This window comes from Gymnoscopelus braueri, assembly GCF_963280865.1.
Source record: "Gymnoscopelus braueri genome assembly, chromosome: 16".
Classification (NCBI taxonomy): domain Eukaryota; kingdom Metazoa; phylum Chordata; class Actinopteri; order Myctophiformes; family Myctophidae; genus Gymnoscopelus; species Gymnoscopelus braueri.
Window position 1 is genome coordinate 37,526,696 of NC_137616.1, and position 17,420 is coordinate 37,544,115.

Here is a 17,420-nt window from a genome sequence, read left to right on the forward strand (position 1 = left end):
CGCTCGCTCACACGCGTGCTCTCTCCCTCCCTCCCTCTCTCCCTCCCTCTCTCCTTCTCTCTCTGGATAGCAATTGAATGGACTTGCTTGTGTGTTGAGAAGCCGGCTTTTTTTTGTTTGGCGGGTTGTGGGACGGGCCGGGTCGTTGATTGTATATACATTTCGGAGGGACAGGTTGGGCTCCCGTGGCGGGGTGGGTCATAAAAAAACCTTACCCGCGCATCACTAGTGAGGACCAATTATATGAAGATAGGCTGAAAACGGGTGAAGTCGTCCTTTAAAAAACGTTCCAAAGAAGGGAGGCCCGGCGCGGGCACTCACTCAGCTTATACCTCGCTCAGGCATGCCTCGTCCATGCCACTTCCACCAACTGAGTGCCGTCCGACATGGGAATCAGTATATGGTTTACAGTACAGTATGTTGTTAAGTCAGACACATTTGTAATGTTTTAGATTTTTTTTATTGAATGGGCCATTCATTATGAGTACTTTTACTCAGGTACTTTAAAGACGGGGTGCCGTGATTTTCAATTATTTTTTTCTCCCCCTAAATCATGATCATCAGGTATTATGGTTATACTAGGAGGAAGATTTTTTTCAGAAAAGTGTACAGAAAGTGTTAAAATTATGTTTTTATGTGGACATGCCTCCAGTTCATTAAGTATACCTGGTTCCCACCTTAGCACCTCCCATCTGAACCAGTCCCTCCGCCTCCTCCTACAAGACCACCCACCTGTCCTAGTCCCTCCTCCTCCTCATGCCCACACCTGTTGTGTTGATAATGAGGGGGAGGGTATATTTCTACTGTGTCATTAAAGCACTGTTTTTCCATTGGCACGTTTGACCCTCAAGGTTTCAGCCTCCAGGAAGAAACTCAAAATAGTCAGAGAAGACATAAAACACCATAAAAACACCACCAGGGGGCTTAATTAAGTTCTATCAACCTCATAGACACATGAAAAACTGAAAAAGTGCAAAACCAAGGCACCTCTTTAAGTATATTTTGATGTCAATACTTTGAACACAGGCCTTTTACTTGTGACAACATATGTTTATATTGTGGTATTGCTACTTTTACTTGATTAAAAACTAAATCTGAGTACTTTACTGTACACCACTGCTATCCATGCAGTACCCACATTGAATGCCATGCTAACATGGGGAAGACCTGCAGTACATGCTAGTATGGGTGAAGGCTAGAGAGGTGGTGGGTGTTTGTTCACTGACAACCTGGCAGTAGTTTAAACTTGTGGGTGTAAGTGATTGGAGTGTGTATGAGTGCAGTTTGACTTCCATGCCTGCCTGAACTACCATGATGCTTTGTGTGTGTGTGTGCATGTAGCATGTGTGTGTGTATCCATGTACATATACACTGTCTATACTGTCTACAGTATATATACCGCATAAAACCCAGTGGTGACATGTGCGTTGTCACCAGAGATTCTAAACATAATGCACTGACTGACACATAAATAACAGAGTGAACCATGGGATTCACAGGCGTCTTGTATAGGACCTGGCAACCTGACACATCTGGCACCAAGATGACATACATGCACCACCTGTCTCAAAATGAGCTTCTCCAAGTTTGGATGGCAAAAAAAATAGTTTAGTTTTGGAAAGACAATCTTGTAGTATGTATATACATTCTGTGCTGTGCCTGTCTATACAGGGTTTGATTGCATTTTTTTTTGAACCACTTAAGCCCTATATACTGTAATTAATTGTACAACAAATATAAAAAAATAGCATTGTGAGCTTGTAGGTCTGCTATATTAGCTCATTTGGACCCCCCCACCAAAAAAAAACCCACCTTTTGTAAATTAAATTGTTGAATTGTTGTATTATTAAACATGAATATATCAAACATATCAGACCTCTGTCTACACTTCCCAAAATGAAATGCAAGTATTTAACCCATTTAGACCTGGAATGCATCTGTGTCACTTTTAGATTTGAGCTAAAAAGCATTATTTTACACTTTGGCTATTCAAAAATAGCAGATATACAAGCTCATAGCGCGGCACTCGGTGCCGCGCTATGAGCTTGTATATCTGCTATTTTTGAAAAATCAAGAAAATTTGTGCAAATCTTTGAATATTTATATTTTTAAAGCGAACATTTTTAACTAAAATCTTTGCTTCTGGGGGTCCCTGGAACAAACTATTTTGAGATGGGGGTCGGCGGCCAAATACACATCATTTTGGGGGTCCTTGACATGAAAGTTTGAGCACCGCTGATATAGAAACATACGTTTTTCAGAGAGAAAACATATCCCTACAGGCCATAAAAATTAATGACCAGAGGAGGGATATCAAAAGCAGAGGCATTGATTCCCCCCATCCCCCCCAGCAAATCAAACCCTATATTTTATTACATCGCTTGCTCGATTCTGTTATTTCTCCATAGCAGCCCGCTGCTATGAATAACGTGAATAATTTGCAAAACACCCGTGGCAACTGTAGAATCTAATGGACTACTTTCTTTAGCGGAATTAAATGAAATCCTTCCAATACAATCATTTGTGTTGTTTTACTCTGTGTCAGGTTTTTGGTTTCTTTATCAAGTAGCCGTGTAATAAGCGGCATAATGACCCCTCCGCTTGGCGTTGTGGTCCTGCATCAACCTGTCAGTGTTAATTTCTCAATAATGACCGCCTCGCTGTTCATTATCCCTTATCCACTTCAACCCTATAGCGTCCCTATTCTAGGGGGAACATTCGCCGAAAATAGCCGATCTTCAAGCTCACTACTAAGAGATTTGGTGTAGAGGGAAAAAGAGTGGACCCAGTACAGATCCAACTCACACTATATATATATATATATATATATATATATATATATATATATATATATATACACACACACACACACACACACACACACACACACACACACACACACACACACACACACACACACACATTTATTTATTTATTATCCATTGTTTATCAATTGGGTTGGGGTTTTCATAGACTGGCTTGCACAATAGGATTATCATTTGATGTGGGGATATATTGGATTTGAATATTAGCAGTACGAGCGATAATCTCAGTTATATGTCTATATGCATGTGTGGGAGGACGAGCGAGTAGCAGAAACAGAGGTGGAGAGAGAGAGAGACAGAGAGAGAAGGTGAGTGGGAGACGTATAGAGAGTCTGTTTGGATCAGAGACGGAGAGTGGTTGTAGAAAACTCCCATATCCATCTCACCAGATGTTCTGTACTGTACATGCTCTCCCTCCCTCACTCTCACACACACACACACACACACACTCACACACACCCCTATAGCTCTAAACATAAGTACTGTATATACCCACTGACCAACACAGTCACTCATGCGCTCACTTATAACAGCACCCATTTAGTGTGTAGTTATATTATTATTATTATTATTATTATGTGACGGTTATTGTTTTTGTGTGTGATGTGTAGAACCATAAAGTGTGTGCTCTGCACGTCCCGCTCTGCAGCCGTGAGTCATTGTCGGCTCAACCTATCAAATGAACTGCCGCTGTTTTTATTGATGAGATCAACAGCCAAGACCAGACAATAGATTACTGCATTATAGGCTGTGTGTGTGTGTGTGTGTGTGTGTGTGTGTGTGTGTGTGTGTGTGTGTGTGTGTGTGTGTGTGTGTGTGTGTGTGTGTGTGTGTGTGTGTGTGTGTGTGTGTGTGTGTGTGTGTGTGTGTGTGTGTGTGTGTGTGTGTGTGTGTGTGTGTGTGTGTGCGTGCCGTGTGTGCGATCCATACAGAGTTATGCAGATGTCAGATGGTGTCGCTTTGCCTCTGTTTTACAACCATTTCAAAGGCTTTTGCCAAGTGCAGAGAAATTGCTAGAACAGATGTGTGTGTGCACGTGCTTGCGCGCACGTGTGTGTGTGTGGTGTAGTTTTGTGGCTGCCAGATGCTGTCTGCCTGCTTTGTTGTGTGTGTGTTTTCAAAACAGTTTGGTAGTGGCAAAGGTCCTGTAGGTGCACTAGCTGTAAAGTGTGTGTGTTGGCATGGAGCTGATGAGAGATGAGTCGCAATCCATTACTACTGATCGGCCCAGTGAAGGGCTCACACCCACATTTCTGAACACACACCTACAGTACATGCACATACACAAAGACATACTGCACACACATTTATACTTGGCGTCGTGCACCAAATATAACAGATCTACAAGCTCATAATGCGTCACAGCGCAACGCGTCGTGAGCTTGTAGATCTTTGGTGCGCGACACCGTCGTGCGACCAGGTTCTAACTGTGGCTCTACGTGAGTGAATGCGTCCAGCACACCGTGACCTCCAGACCTGCTGACAGGTGAAGCCCTGCATCCGTTCCCTCTCTCCAAATCCCTAAACCGACCCTGCATTTATTAAAGGCTGTTCCACATGGAAGTCCGCACGCACGGCCAGGAGCACACGCCAACCCGCACGTGCACGCACACACACACACATACAGGCGTTCCGGCCTTATCCTCTGTGCTGCTGAGGGCAGCACCTGGCCGAAGCTGGCCCACTTACAGCTTTAATTTAGCTCCAGCGGGTCAGAACGGTCAGCCACGCAGCTATTTCAGTGGTCCTGCAGCCCGTACGGCCATGACTTAATGGATCGTTCTAATCGAACTTGACCCGAATACGACAGAAATTTGTCATTTCACAACTTTTCCTTTTTGCTGAATCTGAGGGTTTTGTTTTTAAAAAGGCTCAACTGTAGCGTTGGCTGTTTGAGGGTCAGAGTGGTATTGCCCGTGGGAAGGGGGGAGGTTTGCTCTCTTGGGGCGTAGGTTACAGAAGAAGAGCCTCGCACTTTAGCAGGCAAGACAAATATTTGACCAACATATCCACAAATTGGCCCCAAAACATATGAATGTACAGTAACTTATATTCTGCACCCTGGACATAACTTTTTCACAAAGTGCATTCCAGGCATATCATGGCTTTGCCAAAAAGTGGTTTAATCCATAAATACTGTAACTCTCCAAAATACAACTTTTTGACAGTTTTGCCTACATCTTGTGAGCATATTGTGCTCAGATACTGTCAGGTTGGACCCAAAGCATGAGTAGGAGACAGACAAAGTTGCAAGGAACATCTAAGCCCTACAGGGCAAACAAATTCATACAAGAGGTAGGCAAGAACTCTTGGTCCAGAAAGCAGACATGCAGGGTTACTCAAGTACTGTGCTTAAAGTAATACTAGGTAACTTTTTCAACAAAACTAAAGTTAAATTGTATATCTTTTGTGAGTGGCAAAGGTTCCACAACACCCACTCCATGAATTTCACCCCCGAAAGACTTTTATACATATATTTTCTATTGAACGGTGATAGGGGTGTCTTTCCCGCGAAAATGACGTCATCTGGCCGGAAAACGGAAGCGGAAATGCACCCGTTTCCTGTTTGGCCAGGAACTACCGCACCGGTTTCCTGTTTGGCCAGGAACTACCGCGCTAATAACAAAAAGGAGACTCACGCTGATTTTAAGAGATTGTATGATTTGAAGATCGAAAAACAACAGAAAAAGAAAACACAGCTCACGGTAACTAAAGCTCCACTGGCTAAGAGAAACGATCCACAGATCGTATAAAACAATTAAAAGAACGCTTTTTGAAACGCTTCCGTCTTCCGGTGAAAACAAATGGAATTCTGGGTAACAGAGGAATAAACGAACGGCCTGCAGTGACGGTAATGACCAGCAGAGGCTGCTAAAAATCGTTATTTGTGGACCTGCATTGTATAACTTTAAAGGTGCCACACCATGAATTTCATTTTTTTTGGGGGGGGGGGGTATTTTTTGGGCTCCCCAGTGTCTCTTGTACCCCAAAAAATATTTTTTTTTAACATTCAGTCATTCATTCTCATTTCAGAGATTTTCAGAATGGGCGTGTCTGAACAGGCCATTTCAGAATGGCAATGCAAGTGACATCACTTGCCTTGCCATTGCATTGATGATGGCCAGACAGAATTGCTCAGTAGCCCCCCCCTGCCCAAAAGGACGTTTTGGTATTGCAGCTGAAAGTGCTGTATAAGCCAGAGACAATTGACTTGGGATGAGTGATGATTTAGGCTCAAACCTTTTGAAAAAGGTTTGAGGGACATACACCATATGATTAAATATCAAATATTTTTCAAATATTTTTTTTAAATTCATGGTGTAGATCCTTTAAGTACAGTTTTGAGGTACTTTTACTTTACCTATAGTATTGGAGAAAAAAATTAGAGTATTTCCATTTTTGTAATACTTTGTACTTGTACTCCACTCCATCTCATTAAGCCCAATTTTATACTTCATCTCTTTCCACCTCTACGCCAGTGACACAGCTGTACAGTACCCCCCGCTCAAACTGGACGAACACACTCACTGAAGCCCCTTTTAGATTGCCTCGCCGACATAAAAACCTGGATGTCAGACAATTTTCTCATGCTCAATGACGATTAAATAAAAAACTAGAAAAAGTGCTCCTCGGAGCACAGGTCTCCGCCAGGTCAGGTAGGTTATTTTGGCCTGCTGGTGGCGCTATAATAGGCCAATGTGAAAAGGGTGCCATTTATTCCTAGGCCGTGCACGGCAATCGGACACTGCATGCATGATTTGAGGCATTTTGTTCTAAAAATGTGTTTTGCTAAATTTGACCTGCTGGTGGAGCTATAACAGGCCAATGTTAAAAGGGTGGCAGATCCGTCTTGAACACATGACTATAGAGATCATGTGTACCGATTTGCGTGAAATTTGGATCAAATCTGAAGGCTTAATATAAAAAATGTGTTTTACATAAGTCTGCCTCCTGGTGGCGCTATAAAAGGCAAATGTGAAAAATGCAGGGCAAAGGTTTTTCCTTAGCCTCTAGAGAGTGTGCAGACAAAGTTTTACACTGATCGGTGCAGTTATAGGTAAAAACACGAATCGGCCTGTTACAGCGCCACCATGAGGCTGATTTGAACACTTTCAAATGGCATTTCTTCCTCGGCCTAATGGGAATGTGTGTGCAGAATTTCACGGAAATTGCATGCTGTGTTCATGATTTGAGGCATTTTGTTAGAAACGGAGTACTCCTGCAAACTTTGAAAGGCAATTTTTGCCAATCAGGATGGAATATGAAAAATCTGAAATGAGCCGTTTCTTTTAATGACTATAGAGATACTGTGTACCGATTTGCGGGATTTTTGGACAGAATCTGTAGGAGTACTGTCCAAAAATGTGTTTTGCACAAATCGGCCTCCTGGTGGCGCTATAAAAGGCCCATGTGAAGAATTTGGAGCAGAGGTTCTGCTCTGGCATCCAGGGAGTGTGTGTGCACAGTTTCGCTGCGATCAAGCCAACGGTGCCAGAGATTAGCTGTACACAAAATGACAGAATGACACACGGACACACACACACACACGGACGGACGGACAGGGGGTAAAACATACTCTCTCGCCATGCCTTTCGGCCTGGCGGAGACAACAACAAGCTGACATGTAAACCACATGTCAAAAATGCGGGTGTGCTGCTGAACTCGGCCCTTCAATTGGATAAACGGATCAATGCCATTGTCAAAGGAGCCTTTTTCCAACTACGACAGGTTGCCAAAATGTAATATTTTCTATCAGCCCACGATCTGGAAAATAAGTCATCCATGCTCTCATTTCCTCTCGCCTAGATTACTGCAACACACTGTACTCAGGAGTTGCTAGTTCTTCCCTTTCTAGACTACAGCTCGTCCAAAACGCAGCTGCTAGACTCCTGACTGGCACCCGAAAGTGTGATCACATCACCCCCATTTTGGCTTCCCTTCATTGGCTCACAGTCAAATACGGAACTGATTTTAAAAACTCATTATTTGGTTTTTTTACATATCCGAGCTACTCCGTCGCCCCTCAATACCACTAGGTCACTTAGATCAGCTGACCAGAAGCTCCTCACGGTCCCACGAAAGGCGACCATGCCTTTTCATTTTTAAATCCAGACAAAACACACCTGGTGTGTTTATATCCTGTGCAATACTTTGATCAGCCTTTGGTTATTTTTAAATGTGCTTTATTAACAAAATTGACTTGACTTAACAATTTCGGCAGTAGTTCTTGTCCAGCCTAGCTAGGCAGAGCTCACAACAGCATGTTGCATCACAAGGTGTTGTGAGAAAGAAAAGAAAAATCAGACGTTAATGTTAGGGCAAAAATAAAAAAAATCTTGGAGACACATGGGAAATATATATTTTTCTCTTATGGGAAGCTACCCCGTTGGATCGATTGATCAAGCCCAGCAGCATGTTGGAGTACGTAGCTTTAATTTGTATGGTAGAGTCTTTGTTCCGTTGCAGTTGTGTATATCGCCCTTAGGAATGGCTCGGTATGCTAAGTAGATTTTGCTTTGACTTCGCGGTTCCAGACAGACAGTGTTTGTGAAGGTATTGAGCTGTTTGTATGATTAACTGTTGGGTAAACAGTGTGTACGTGTGTTTGTGGAGGAAAGGAAGAAAACATTCCCATCTGTAGAATGGAGTTAAGCTTGCGGCAGGCAGGCAGGCACACACACAAAAACACAAAAAAACACACACACACACACACACACACACACACACACACACACACACACACACACTACACACAAACCTTGATGCACAAAGATATACAGTAAATCTTGAGTGTTAACCCATTCAATCCCGAAGCACATCTACAAATGTCTTCTAAATCCTAACAGGTTTCTGAAAAACGTATGTTGCTATATCAGTGGTTCTCAAACTTTTTCATGTCAAGGACCCCCAAAATGATATGTATTTGGCCGCCGACCCCCATATCAAAATATGTAGTTCCAGGGACCCCCAGGAGCAAAGATTTGAGTTACAAATGTTTGCTTTAAAAAAATATATATATTCAAAGATTTGCAAAAATGTTCACGATTTTTCAAAAAATGGCTAAAGTATAAAATAAAGGTTAAAGCTAAAATCTAAAATGACACAGATGCGTTCCCGGGTTGAATGGGTTAATACAGTATTTTGATACTTAGGTCCTCTTCTTTTTTCTTTTCACTATTGTTCATGGTGTTGCTATGCTGCTGCATCGTCCGATGAGCCAAACCAAAGTACATGTTACACTTATGTATACCTGTACACAAGCCGCAACAATAAAGAACCTTGAGCCTCTCTCCTGTGTGCTGCTCGTCCACGGTTCACTTTGCTTCACTTTACTCTCCTTCCCTCTGGTCCCATGGCTGAGAGCAGTGTTTTTAAGCCTCGATCCGGGGACCACCAGGGGTCCATATGGACCCTTACAGGCTCTGTAACTCTTGAGAGTGCACAAATTGAACCAAATGGACCCGTAAGGGTGAAAAAAGCACTGAGGATTTTACCGTGTGGATTGGGGACACAGAGATTTTTCTTTAAATGGCATTAAATAGAGGACCGTGGCCTAATTATTACAAAGTGTTTCCCAACCTTTTTTTCTGCCAGGGCACACCTTTCGTTGCCAAAAGATCCCAGGGCACACCTAGATATACGGTGTATATATGTGTATATTTTTATACCGTGTGTATATATATATATATATATATATATATACACACACACACACACACACACACACACACACACACACACACACACACACACACACACACACACACACACACACACACACACACACATTATGGGGAAGGCTATATTTCTATTGCTGCTACAATGTATGAGGAGCCAGAACAAAATATTTACTCTCACAAGATGTAATAATAAAGAAACCTTGAACATTAGGCCTAGGTCTTTGGCCGAGAAAATTTACATTTAGTTTCCGGTTTAGAGTGGAGGCGGATGGGATCCGGAATTAGTTTTTTTTTCTTCATATTTTCATATTTTTTCGTTTTATTTAATTCCGTTTCCGGTGGTGCTACAATGAAATGTGTCGTAGCGAATGAGGCAAATGTGAACCTGTGAGTAAAAAAAACAACCACTTCGCGTATATCTACGCGACTGGCACGCTGCGCAATTAAGTACTTAAGTGCTTTCGTTCTTTTTCATTTGAAATTGTATACGGCACACCCAGTCATCTCATACGGCACCCCGGTTGATAAACACTGGCCTAATACTGTACATATCAAACTGGGGGTCCTGGAAATGAAAACCTGGTAGCAAACAAACGGGACATGAGGCAAGGGCCTCTGTCTCCCTCAGGTGTGAGAGGAGACATCATGTCAGCCATAATCTGTTGTCTTGAGTGACGTTCCTTCCAGTGTGTTGTTCTGTGCGTAACCCTGTAAGCCCAGAGGTCAAAGGGGTCAGTGTCCTCCAGGCTCTGTTCCCTCTGTCCAAGCTTGTTTACAATGTTTGCTATTGATAGATGGGAAACTATCCCGATGGGGTTACGGCGGACGCATGCATACATGTATGTATGCATGCACACCAACACACAAACACGCACACATACTCACATAGAAACGTACACACTATCGTCTCTGTCAGGTGGAAACCTCATATGTCCAAAACTGTTACTTTTCAGGGTTCTAATTCAAAAATGTCAAAAGTAGCAGATCTACAAGCTCAAAACGTGCAGCATTTTGAGCTCGCGGATCTGCTGCTTTTGATGCTTTTGTGTGACGCTGTAGTGTGATCAAGTAGAGCGTTAATTTATGAAAAAAAGTTAGTATATGGAGATAAGAGGTTTCTGCCCGACAGCGACGTCACTTTCGGGACGGAAACTTTGTTTGTCCAAAATCGTGACTTTTCAGTAAATGGAAAAAATTTGAGATTGAGAGTTGGATTAGCTCTCATTGTATCAATATTCATAAAACCCACAGACACACTTCACTTCAAAAATAGCCGATCTACAAGCTCACAGCGTGTTGCATCGCCAGTCGGCAAGCATCCATTTTTTTAAATGAGGCCAAAAAGGCAGAGACATGGAAGCTCCATGTTGGCGGATTTGAATTCGCCGACAATTGCGCGACACTCTAGTATGACAAAGTTCATTCATTTATGAAAAAAAGACTAAAACTTTTAATATGGAGATACAAGGTTTCCGCCCAACAGCAACAATATGACCAGTACACACGCACGTGCGCCCATACACGCACACATGCACTTCCACACGCATGTACGTACACGCACGCGCACATACAGTACCATATGAAACCAGCGTTAGGCAGGCGCGGACAGCCACAGTTGCTATGGTAACAGCCGGACCTGCCTCTTGTGTTAAGCGAGCAGTCATGAGTGTGTGCAGCGAGAACATACGTGCTGGCGTGCACATTCGTACGTTGGCGCACGCACACACACACACACACACACACACACACACACACACACACACACACACACACACACACACACACACACACACACACACACACACACACACACACACACACACACACACAGTCTCACGAACAGACACGCACACACACACACACACACACACACACATACACTTGCACTCATTTTGGGTATGTCTTCATATAGGAAATACGTTTCCCCTTCTCAAAATCTAAAAAAAATTGAAAATAGCAGATTTACAAGCTCACGCCGGCCCGCCATACAACAAAGTATATGGAGCAAAAAGTGGTTATAAGAAGTGCTAACGTGCACGTTCCCCAGCCGTTCCTGACGCAGTTGTTTATTGTCTTAACAGGTGGCCTCTTTTTCTCGGCCCACACTGGAGACACGCCGTCCTAACATCTAACGTCTACTGTTTGTCTTCGTTCCCTCAGCTTCTGTTGTTGCTGCCGACACGTTTAGTTCTGATTAGTTTACTTGACAATTTACCTGCTGTCTGCTCTCTCACCCAAACCGCCCCCCCCCACCACTCCTCTCTTTCGCTCTCCATCTTTTTTCCGTTGCTGCCATGCTTGCCGTTTTGTTTTTTGTACCTTTCTGTCTGACTTAATCTCTGCTTGTCTCTCTCTCTGTGTTTTTGTCTCCCTCTCTCTTTTACTCTCTCTCCATTTTTCTCTCTCTCTCTTCCTCCCATTTTCTCTCCCTCCCTCCCAACCTTTCTTTCTCTCCCTCCTCTCTCCATCTTCTCGCTCCCTCTGTCCCTTTCTCTCTCCTTTTGTTTCTGTCTTTCTCTCTCCTTTGTTCTCTCTCTCTCTCTCCCTGTTCTATGTCTCTGTTATATGTACTGTTTACTGTACATATTTTTATTTTTGATTTCTAACTGTTTATATGATGATTTGCATAGTACTGCATATTTGTCTATCATTAAATGTTTTGATGAATTGAATACAAAGGACCCCAATGGAAGCAAGCCATAGGCTTTCTTGGGTTTAAAAACATTTTAGCAGACCTTCTATTGAACTGTACTTTCCTGTGCTTTTTTTTGCAAACTCATAATACAGTATTCAATCAATCAATCAATATCTCCCTCCTATCTCTCTCTCTCTCTCTGTCTCTCTCTCTCTGTCCTCCAGCATATGTCGGAGTTGCTGGCCGTGGTCCGTCTTCCGTTCATCCATCCGTCCTACCTGCTGAACGTGGTGGACAACGAGGAGCTCATCAAGTCCTCGGAGGCCTGCAGGGACCTGGTCAACGAGGCCAAGCGCTACCACATGCTGCCCCACGCACGCCAGGAGATGCTGACGCCCCGCACCCGGCCGCGACTCTCTGCAGGTAGGCACCCCCCTTGGGCGAAAATTCACTTGGTTTTGATTCACTGTGGTGTCAAACAGTGGTTCTCAAAGTGGGGTTTGGGTTCCAGGGCCACCAAAAGTTGTTAACGTATCATCACAATCATTTTAACGACTTTCAAACACTATCCATTTACACGTTGGCTATTAAAAAAACATAAATTCAATTAATATTGAAAATGTTTAAAGAGGGTATGAGGAGCTTGCAATGGGCCTGGTCTTCAAGGACCTGTCAAACGACTTCAAAGATGTGAGAGGCACACACAGGCACAACACCAGAGGGAGCTCCACTGATCTCGTTCAACCCAGATTCGGCACAAACCTGGGGTTAAATTTGTTCTACTGTTATGCCACCAAAAGTGTGGAATGCCCTACCAACAGCCATCGAAAAGTGTGACTCCTTACCTTCCTTCAAAACTGCCATAAAAGAACACCTGTCTGCAATTTGCAACTGGTCCGAGACAGGTCTTCTATAAGCTTGACACCAGAAATGACCACGCTGTAGGGACGGGTTCTAGGTTAAGCCTCTCAATCACTGTACTGACCTCCGAAATCTTGTAGCGTTATTGCTACAGTACATGCACAGACGGACACAGAGTGTGACACTCACAGATACATGCACATAACTGTACCCGTAAGAGTCTGTTTTTACACTTTATATTAACACTCTGGATTTTTACAGTGTACACACACACACACACACACACACACACACACACACACACACACACACACACACATCTGCACATCATTCACAACAACCCCCCACGGCCCACCCTCCTACGTGCTCCTTGTAAGTCGACGAACTTGTGTCTTTGTGCCAGGATCATCCTGAGAACCGTATACGCCAACGGCATGCTCTGCCGCCCACAAGCTTGTGTGACCCGGAGCACCATGCATCCTGCTTCCACACACCCCACACACACACACAAACACACACACACACACACTGGGGAGCCGCTCAGGTCTGCCCCTGATCCAACCCCGCCACTGCCCTCTGCTAAAGAAACAAGCCTGTGTTGTTCTGCAACGCGTTGTGATCTCGTAGATCGGGCTATTTTCAGTGCGCGACACCAGCGCACAATTAACCCATTAAAGACCTGAAGCCGATTCTAGAAATGTCTTCTAAATCCCAACAGTATTCTGAAAAAACATATGTTTTTATATCAGTGGTGCTCAAACTTTTTCATGACCGCGGACCCCCATCTCAAAATATTTTGTTCCAGGGACCCCCAGAAGCAAAGATTTGAGTTAAAAATGTGCTTTATTTTAAAGCGGTAAACGCTTTAAAATAATACATTTTCAAAGATTTGCACACATTTTCACGTTTTTTCAAAAATAGTAGATCTACAAGCTCGTAGCGCGGCACTCGCTATGAGCTTGTATATCTTCTATTTTTGAATAGCCAAACTGTATAATAATGCTTTTTAGCTCAAAATCTAAAAATGACACAGATGCGTTCCAGGTCTCAATGGGCTAAGTATAAGTCAGGCTACAGGCTACGACTACTGTAAAAGACATGAACAGACATGAAGGGAACCATTTCACATTTGCAGCGAGAGGTCACAGGCTTTCCAAAAAGCCCCTGCTAGGTTTTCCACTCGCTCTCAACACGGGGGCCAAATGGAAGCTTTTGGCTTCTGCGAGGCGAACCCGGCGTTCGAGGTTACTACGAATAGCCGAGAGTCGCCAACCATAACAGTCTCTCTGAGTGTCCGATGGAGCTGATTTTGTTCTGGCCTCTGTCATGACAGGCCCGACCGCGTAAGAAAAAAAAACATTTTAAATACGCAGCGGGTCGGCCCGCAGTCAGGCCCTCTCATTCCAAGCGCATCAGGCCAAGCGCTCCTTTTCCAAGCAGCCTCCAACATATTTGCTTATGTTGTTAAACTTGGATATTCCTGGAAATCAGTTGGCACTTTCAAGCCTGTAAATTGCTTCTGGCTGTTGCCCCCGCTCCCTGTTTGCCCAACCAGGACCCTGATTCTTTCCCGTCTCAGTAAAGAGCTGCCTAATTACGGCGTCTGTGAGGTATTATGGGCTTGCAACTCCAGTCCAGCGTAACTTATTTTCTGCTTGGCAGAATGGAGATAATTGCTTAACAAATGGCACTTCACAGTGTGGTCAGTTCACCAACCCCGACCGCCGCAGTCCCACTGAACCTGCATTTTTGCCAATAAACGAACATCAGGGGATTTATATTCGCGTAATAATTCCACATGTTTAATTGCAGGATAGGGAGGCTAGCAAGGAGAAGGGTGGGAGGGTGGGGGCATTTGTTGCATTATGTGTGCGCCACATAACATCATCATAACATCATGCTCGCCCACAAGGCAGCTCTTTTTTTTACTCTCCGGCTTTCTGCAAATGGCTCTGCATCCGGTCGTTGGTATGTAAGGCCCGTGTGCATAGCCGATGCCTCCGTTGCCCTCCGTTGGCAGAGCGCTGTATTGATTGACGGCAGCTTGTGGCTGCGTGCAGCAGTATGTTTATAAATGCATAACTGCCGATGGGATAAATACATCGGGTGCCTCGAAACCAGATGGCTTGGCGAGGATGGTGTGTGTGTGTGTGTGTGCGTGCGCGTGTGTGTGTGCGTGTGTGCGTGCGTGACACACAGTTTTACAACCCCGACTTCATTTCCAAATCGTGACACTGAAGCCCTGGTGCTAAGACGCACTGTCAGGGTCCGACACTTTGTCTTCGGGTCTGACAATGTGTTGAGAGAAATTAAGTGTGAAAATTGTGTGTGTGTGTGTGTGTGTGCGCGCGCTCGTGTGTGTGTGTGTGTGTGTGTGTGTGTGTGTGTGTGTGTGTGTGTGTGTGTGTGTGTGTGCAAACCGGCCTGCATGCACTTGGCTTTGCGATCGTGTGGCCATTTGAGCAAGTGTTCTGCGTGTGCGCATACATTGGTTGTTGTTTATGTGTGTAGTGTATGTGCTTGTGTATACACATACATTGTGTGTGTGTGTGTGTGTGTGTGTGTGTGTGTGTGTGTGTGTGTGCGTGTGCGCGCGCGCGTGTGCTGGGCCATCTGCTGCTCTGTTGGCCTGGGCCTGCGTTTCACAGCAGGGTGCATGGTCAATGGGACTGCAGGGAAAGCTTGAGGACAGACAGACAGAGAGAGAGAGAGACAGGACTGTTTGAATTCACAGGCTACAAAGATATTGAATGAACGGACCGGGGGAAATGGAGGAGTGGAGGCTTGCAGATGGAGAGAAGAAGAAAAAAATCGGAAGGGGAGGTTGAGGTTGTTGGATGAGGATGTTGACAAGGAGGAGGGGAGATGGGGGGCAAGAGAAAATAGAGGAACAGGTGGAGGAGAGGAAACGGAGGATGAGGACAGGAAGAGGGATGAGCAAGCGAGAGAGAGGGATGTAGAATGAAGTTTGAAGGGATGACATTTTCAGATTTTTCTCTCTCCCTATTGCAGTTAATGCAGGAAGGCATGTGTGTGTGCGTGCGCATGTGTGTGTGTGTGTGTGTGTGTGTTCCAAAGAGCACATAAACAGATGGAACACCACCTGAGCTCAGAAGATAAGTCTCTCAAGCGGAAAAAGAAAGGAGAACTGCCATCCGTGAAACACTTCTTGCTGAGTGCACTCAATCTGTGAGCTTGTGAATCGTACACGCACACGCATGCATCGCTGTGTGCATAGTACAGTAAGCGTTGGTGTGTAAGTGCGTGTCTGTATGGGTCTGTTGTGCGTGTGTGCAGAACGCGCGTCAGAGCATGTTGTGCAGACATTTATCTCATATATCTCACACACGTTGCACTTTAATCTTTTTTTCCAGCAGTGCCCGCAAATGAGAATTTTTCCTGCTACACATCCAATTTACTCTTTCAAGCTAGATTTCCAATTAAGACATGCCTCTCTATCCCTCCAGATCCAGACTGTAGTCAGCCTTATAAGAACCCGACAGATCCACCTACTGTACCGCTCGCTTCATTTAACATGTTCTTTGTTTTATCTCTTACACAGAGTAAACTAAACTCACCACTCAACATCACCGCTGTCCTGTGAACTTTAAAGGGAATTAAATTAATTATTTCAGAGGGAGCTATGCACCAGACAAATATAGAGGTTGACAGTCAGACACAGCTTGTGGAGCTGGTTGTATGCATGTGTCTATTTCCACAGTCCACCTGACTCGACAGATAGTAGAAGATAGTGTTCGCTCACCATGTTCGCCCACCCTGGCATGAGCTCTGCTTGACAGTCAGAGCGGGCTCTCATTGCTACACTGGATTTCTGTTCGTTTTTACAGTCATAAATATCAAACATGTTATGTACTTAAGATTTGAAATCGGGGCGAAATTGTGCATCGTGCTCATACCACAGGATAATCGGGAGGGGCGAATCAAGTCCAAAATTAACCCAATTATCCTTAGGGCCGGGTAAATAACTGCATTACTGGATTAAAACATTGGGTTACAAATGATAAACATACAGTATATTACAGCACAAAATAAACAATCAGACTTTACGACTTACAAAGAAAATGTTGGTTTTAAACCGCTGGCTAAGCATAATAAATACAGAAATAATAATGTATTTATGTATAATGTATTGCTTTTTCACAGCAGCAATCAAAATTCCATACCATCACAGCCCTAATTATCCTAAAATCTATGCCCAACTAAAGTTTCTTGCAAAACTTTATACATACAGGAGACACATTTTCAACTTTAATCCTAGTAAATGAAGCGAAGAAAATCTGATATGCCAGACTTCTTTCACAATAGGCTGAGCATGCACCAACCTGTTCCCCATTTAGTGGGATGGGGGGCCTGGGGGGGGTAGAATGCTCCCGCTGAAGTGCATGGGAGTCCCATAAT

At 44.1% G+C, this 17,420-nt stretch overlaps 1 protein-coding gene across 2 annotated transcripts in view; it reads left to right on the plus strand.

Annotated features, from left to right (window-relative positions):
* Nucleotides 1-17,420, plus strand: part of klhl29 (kelch like family member 29) — a 356,868-nt gene that overhangs the window by 263,965 nt on the left and 75,483 nt on the right. For both annotated transcript variants that reach the window (XM_080452938.1, XM_080452939.1), the window contains one exon: nt 12,365-12,563. In XM_080452938.1, the coding sequence (XP_080309064.1) occupies nt 12,365-12,563 (199 nt within the window). The remainder of the gene's footprint in view (nt 1-12,364; nt 12,564-17,420) is intronic.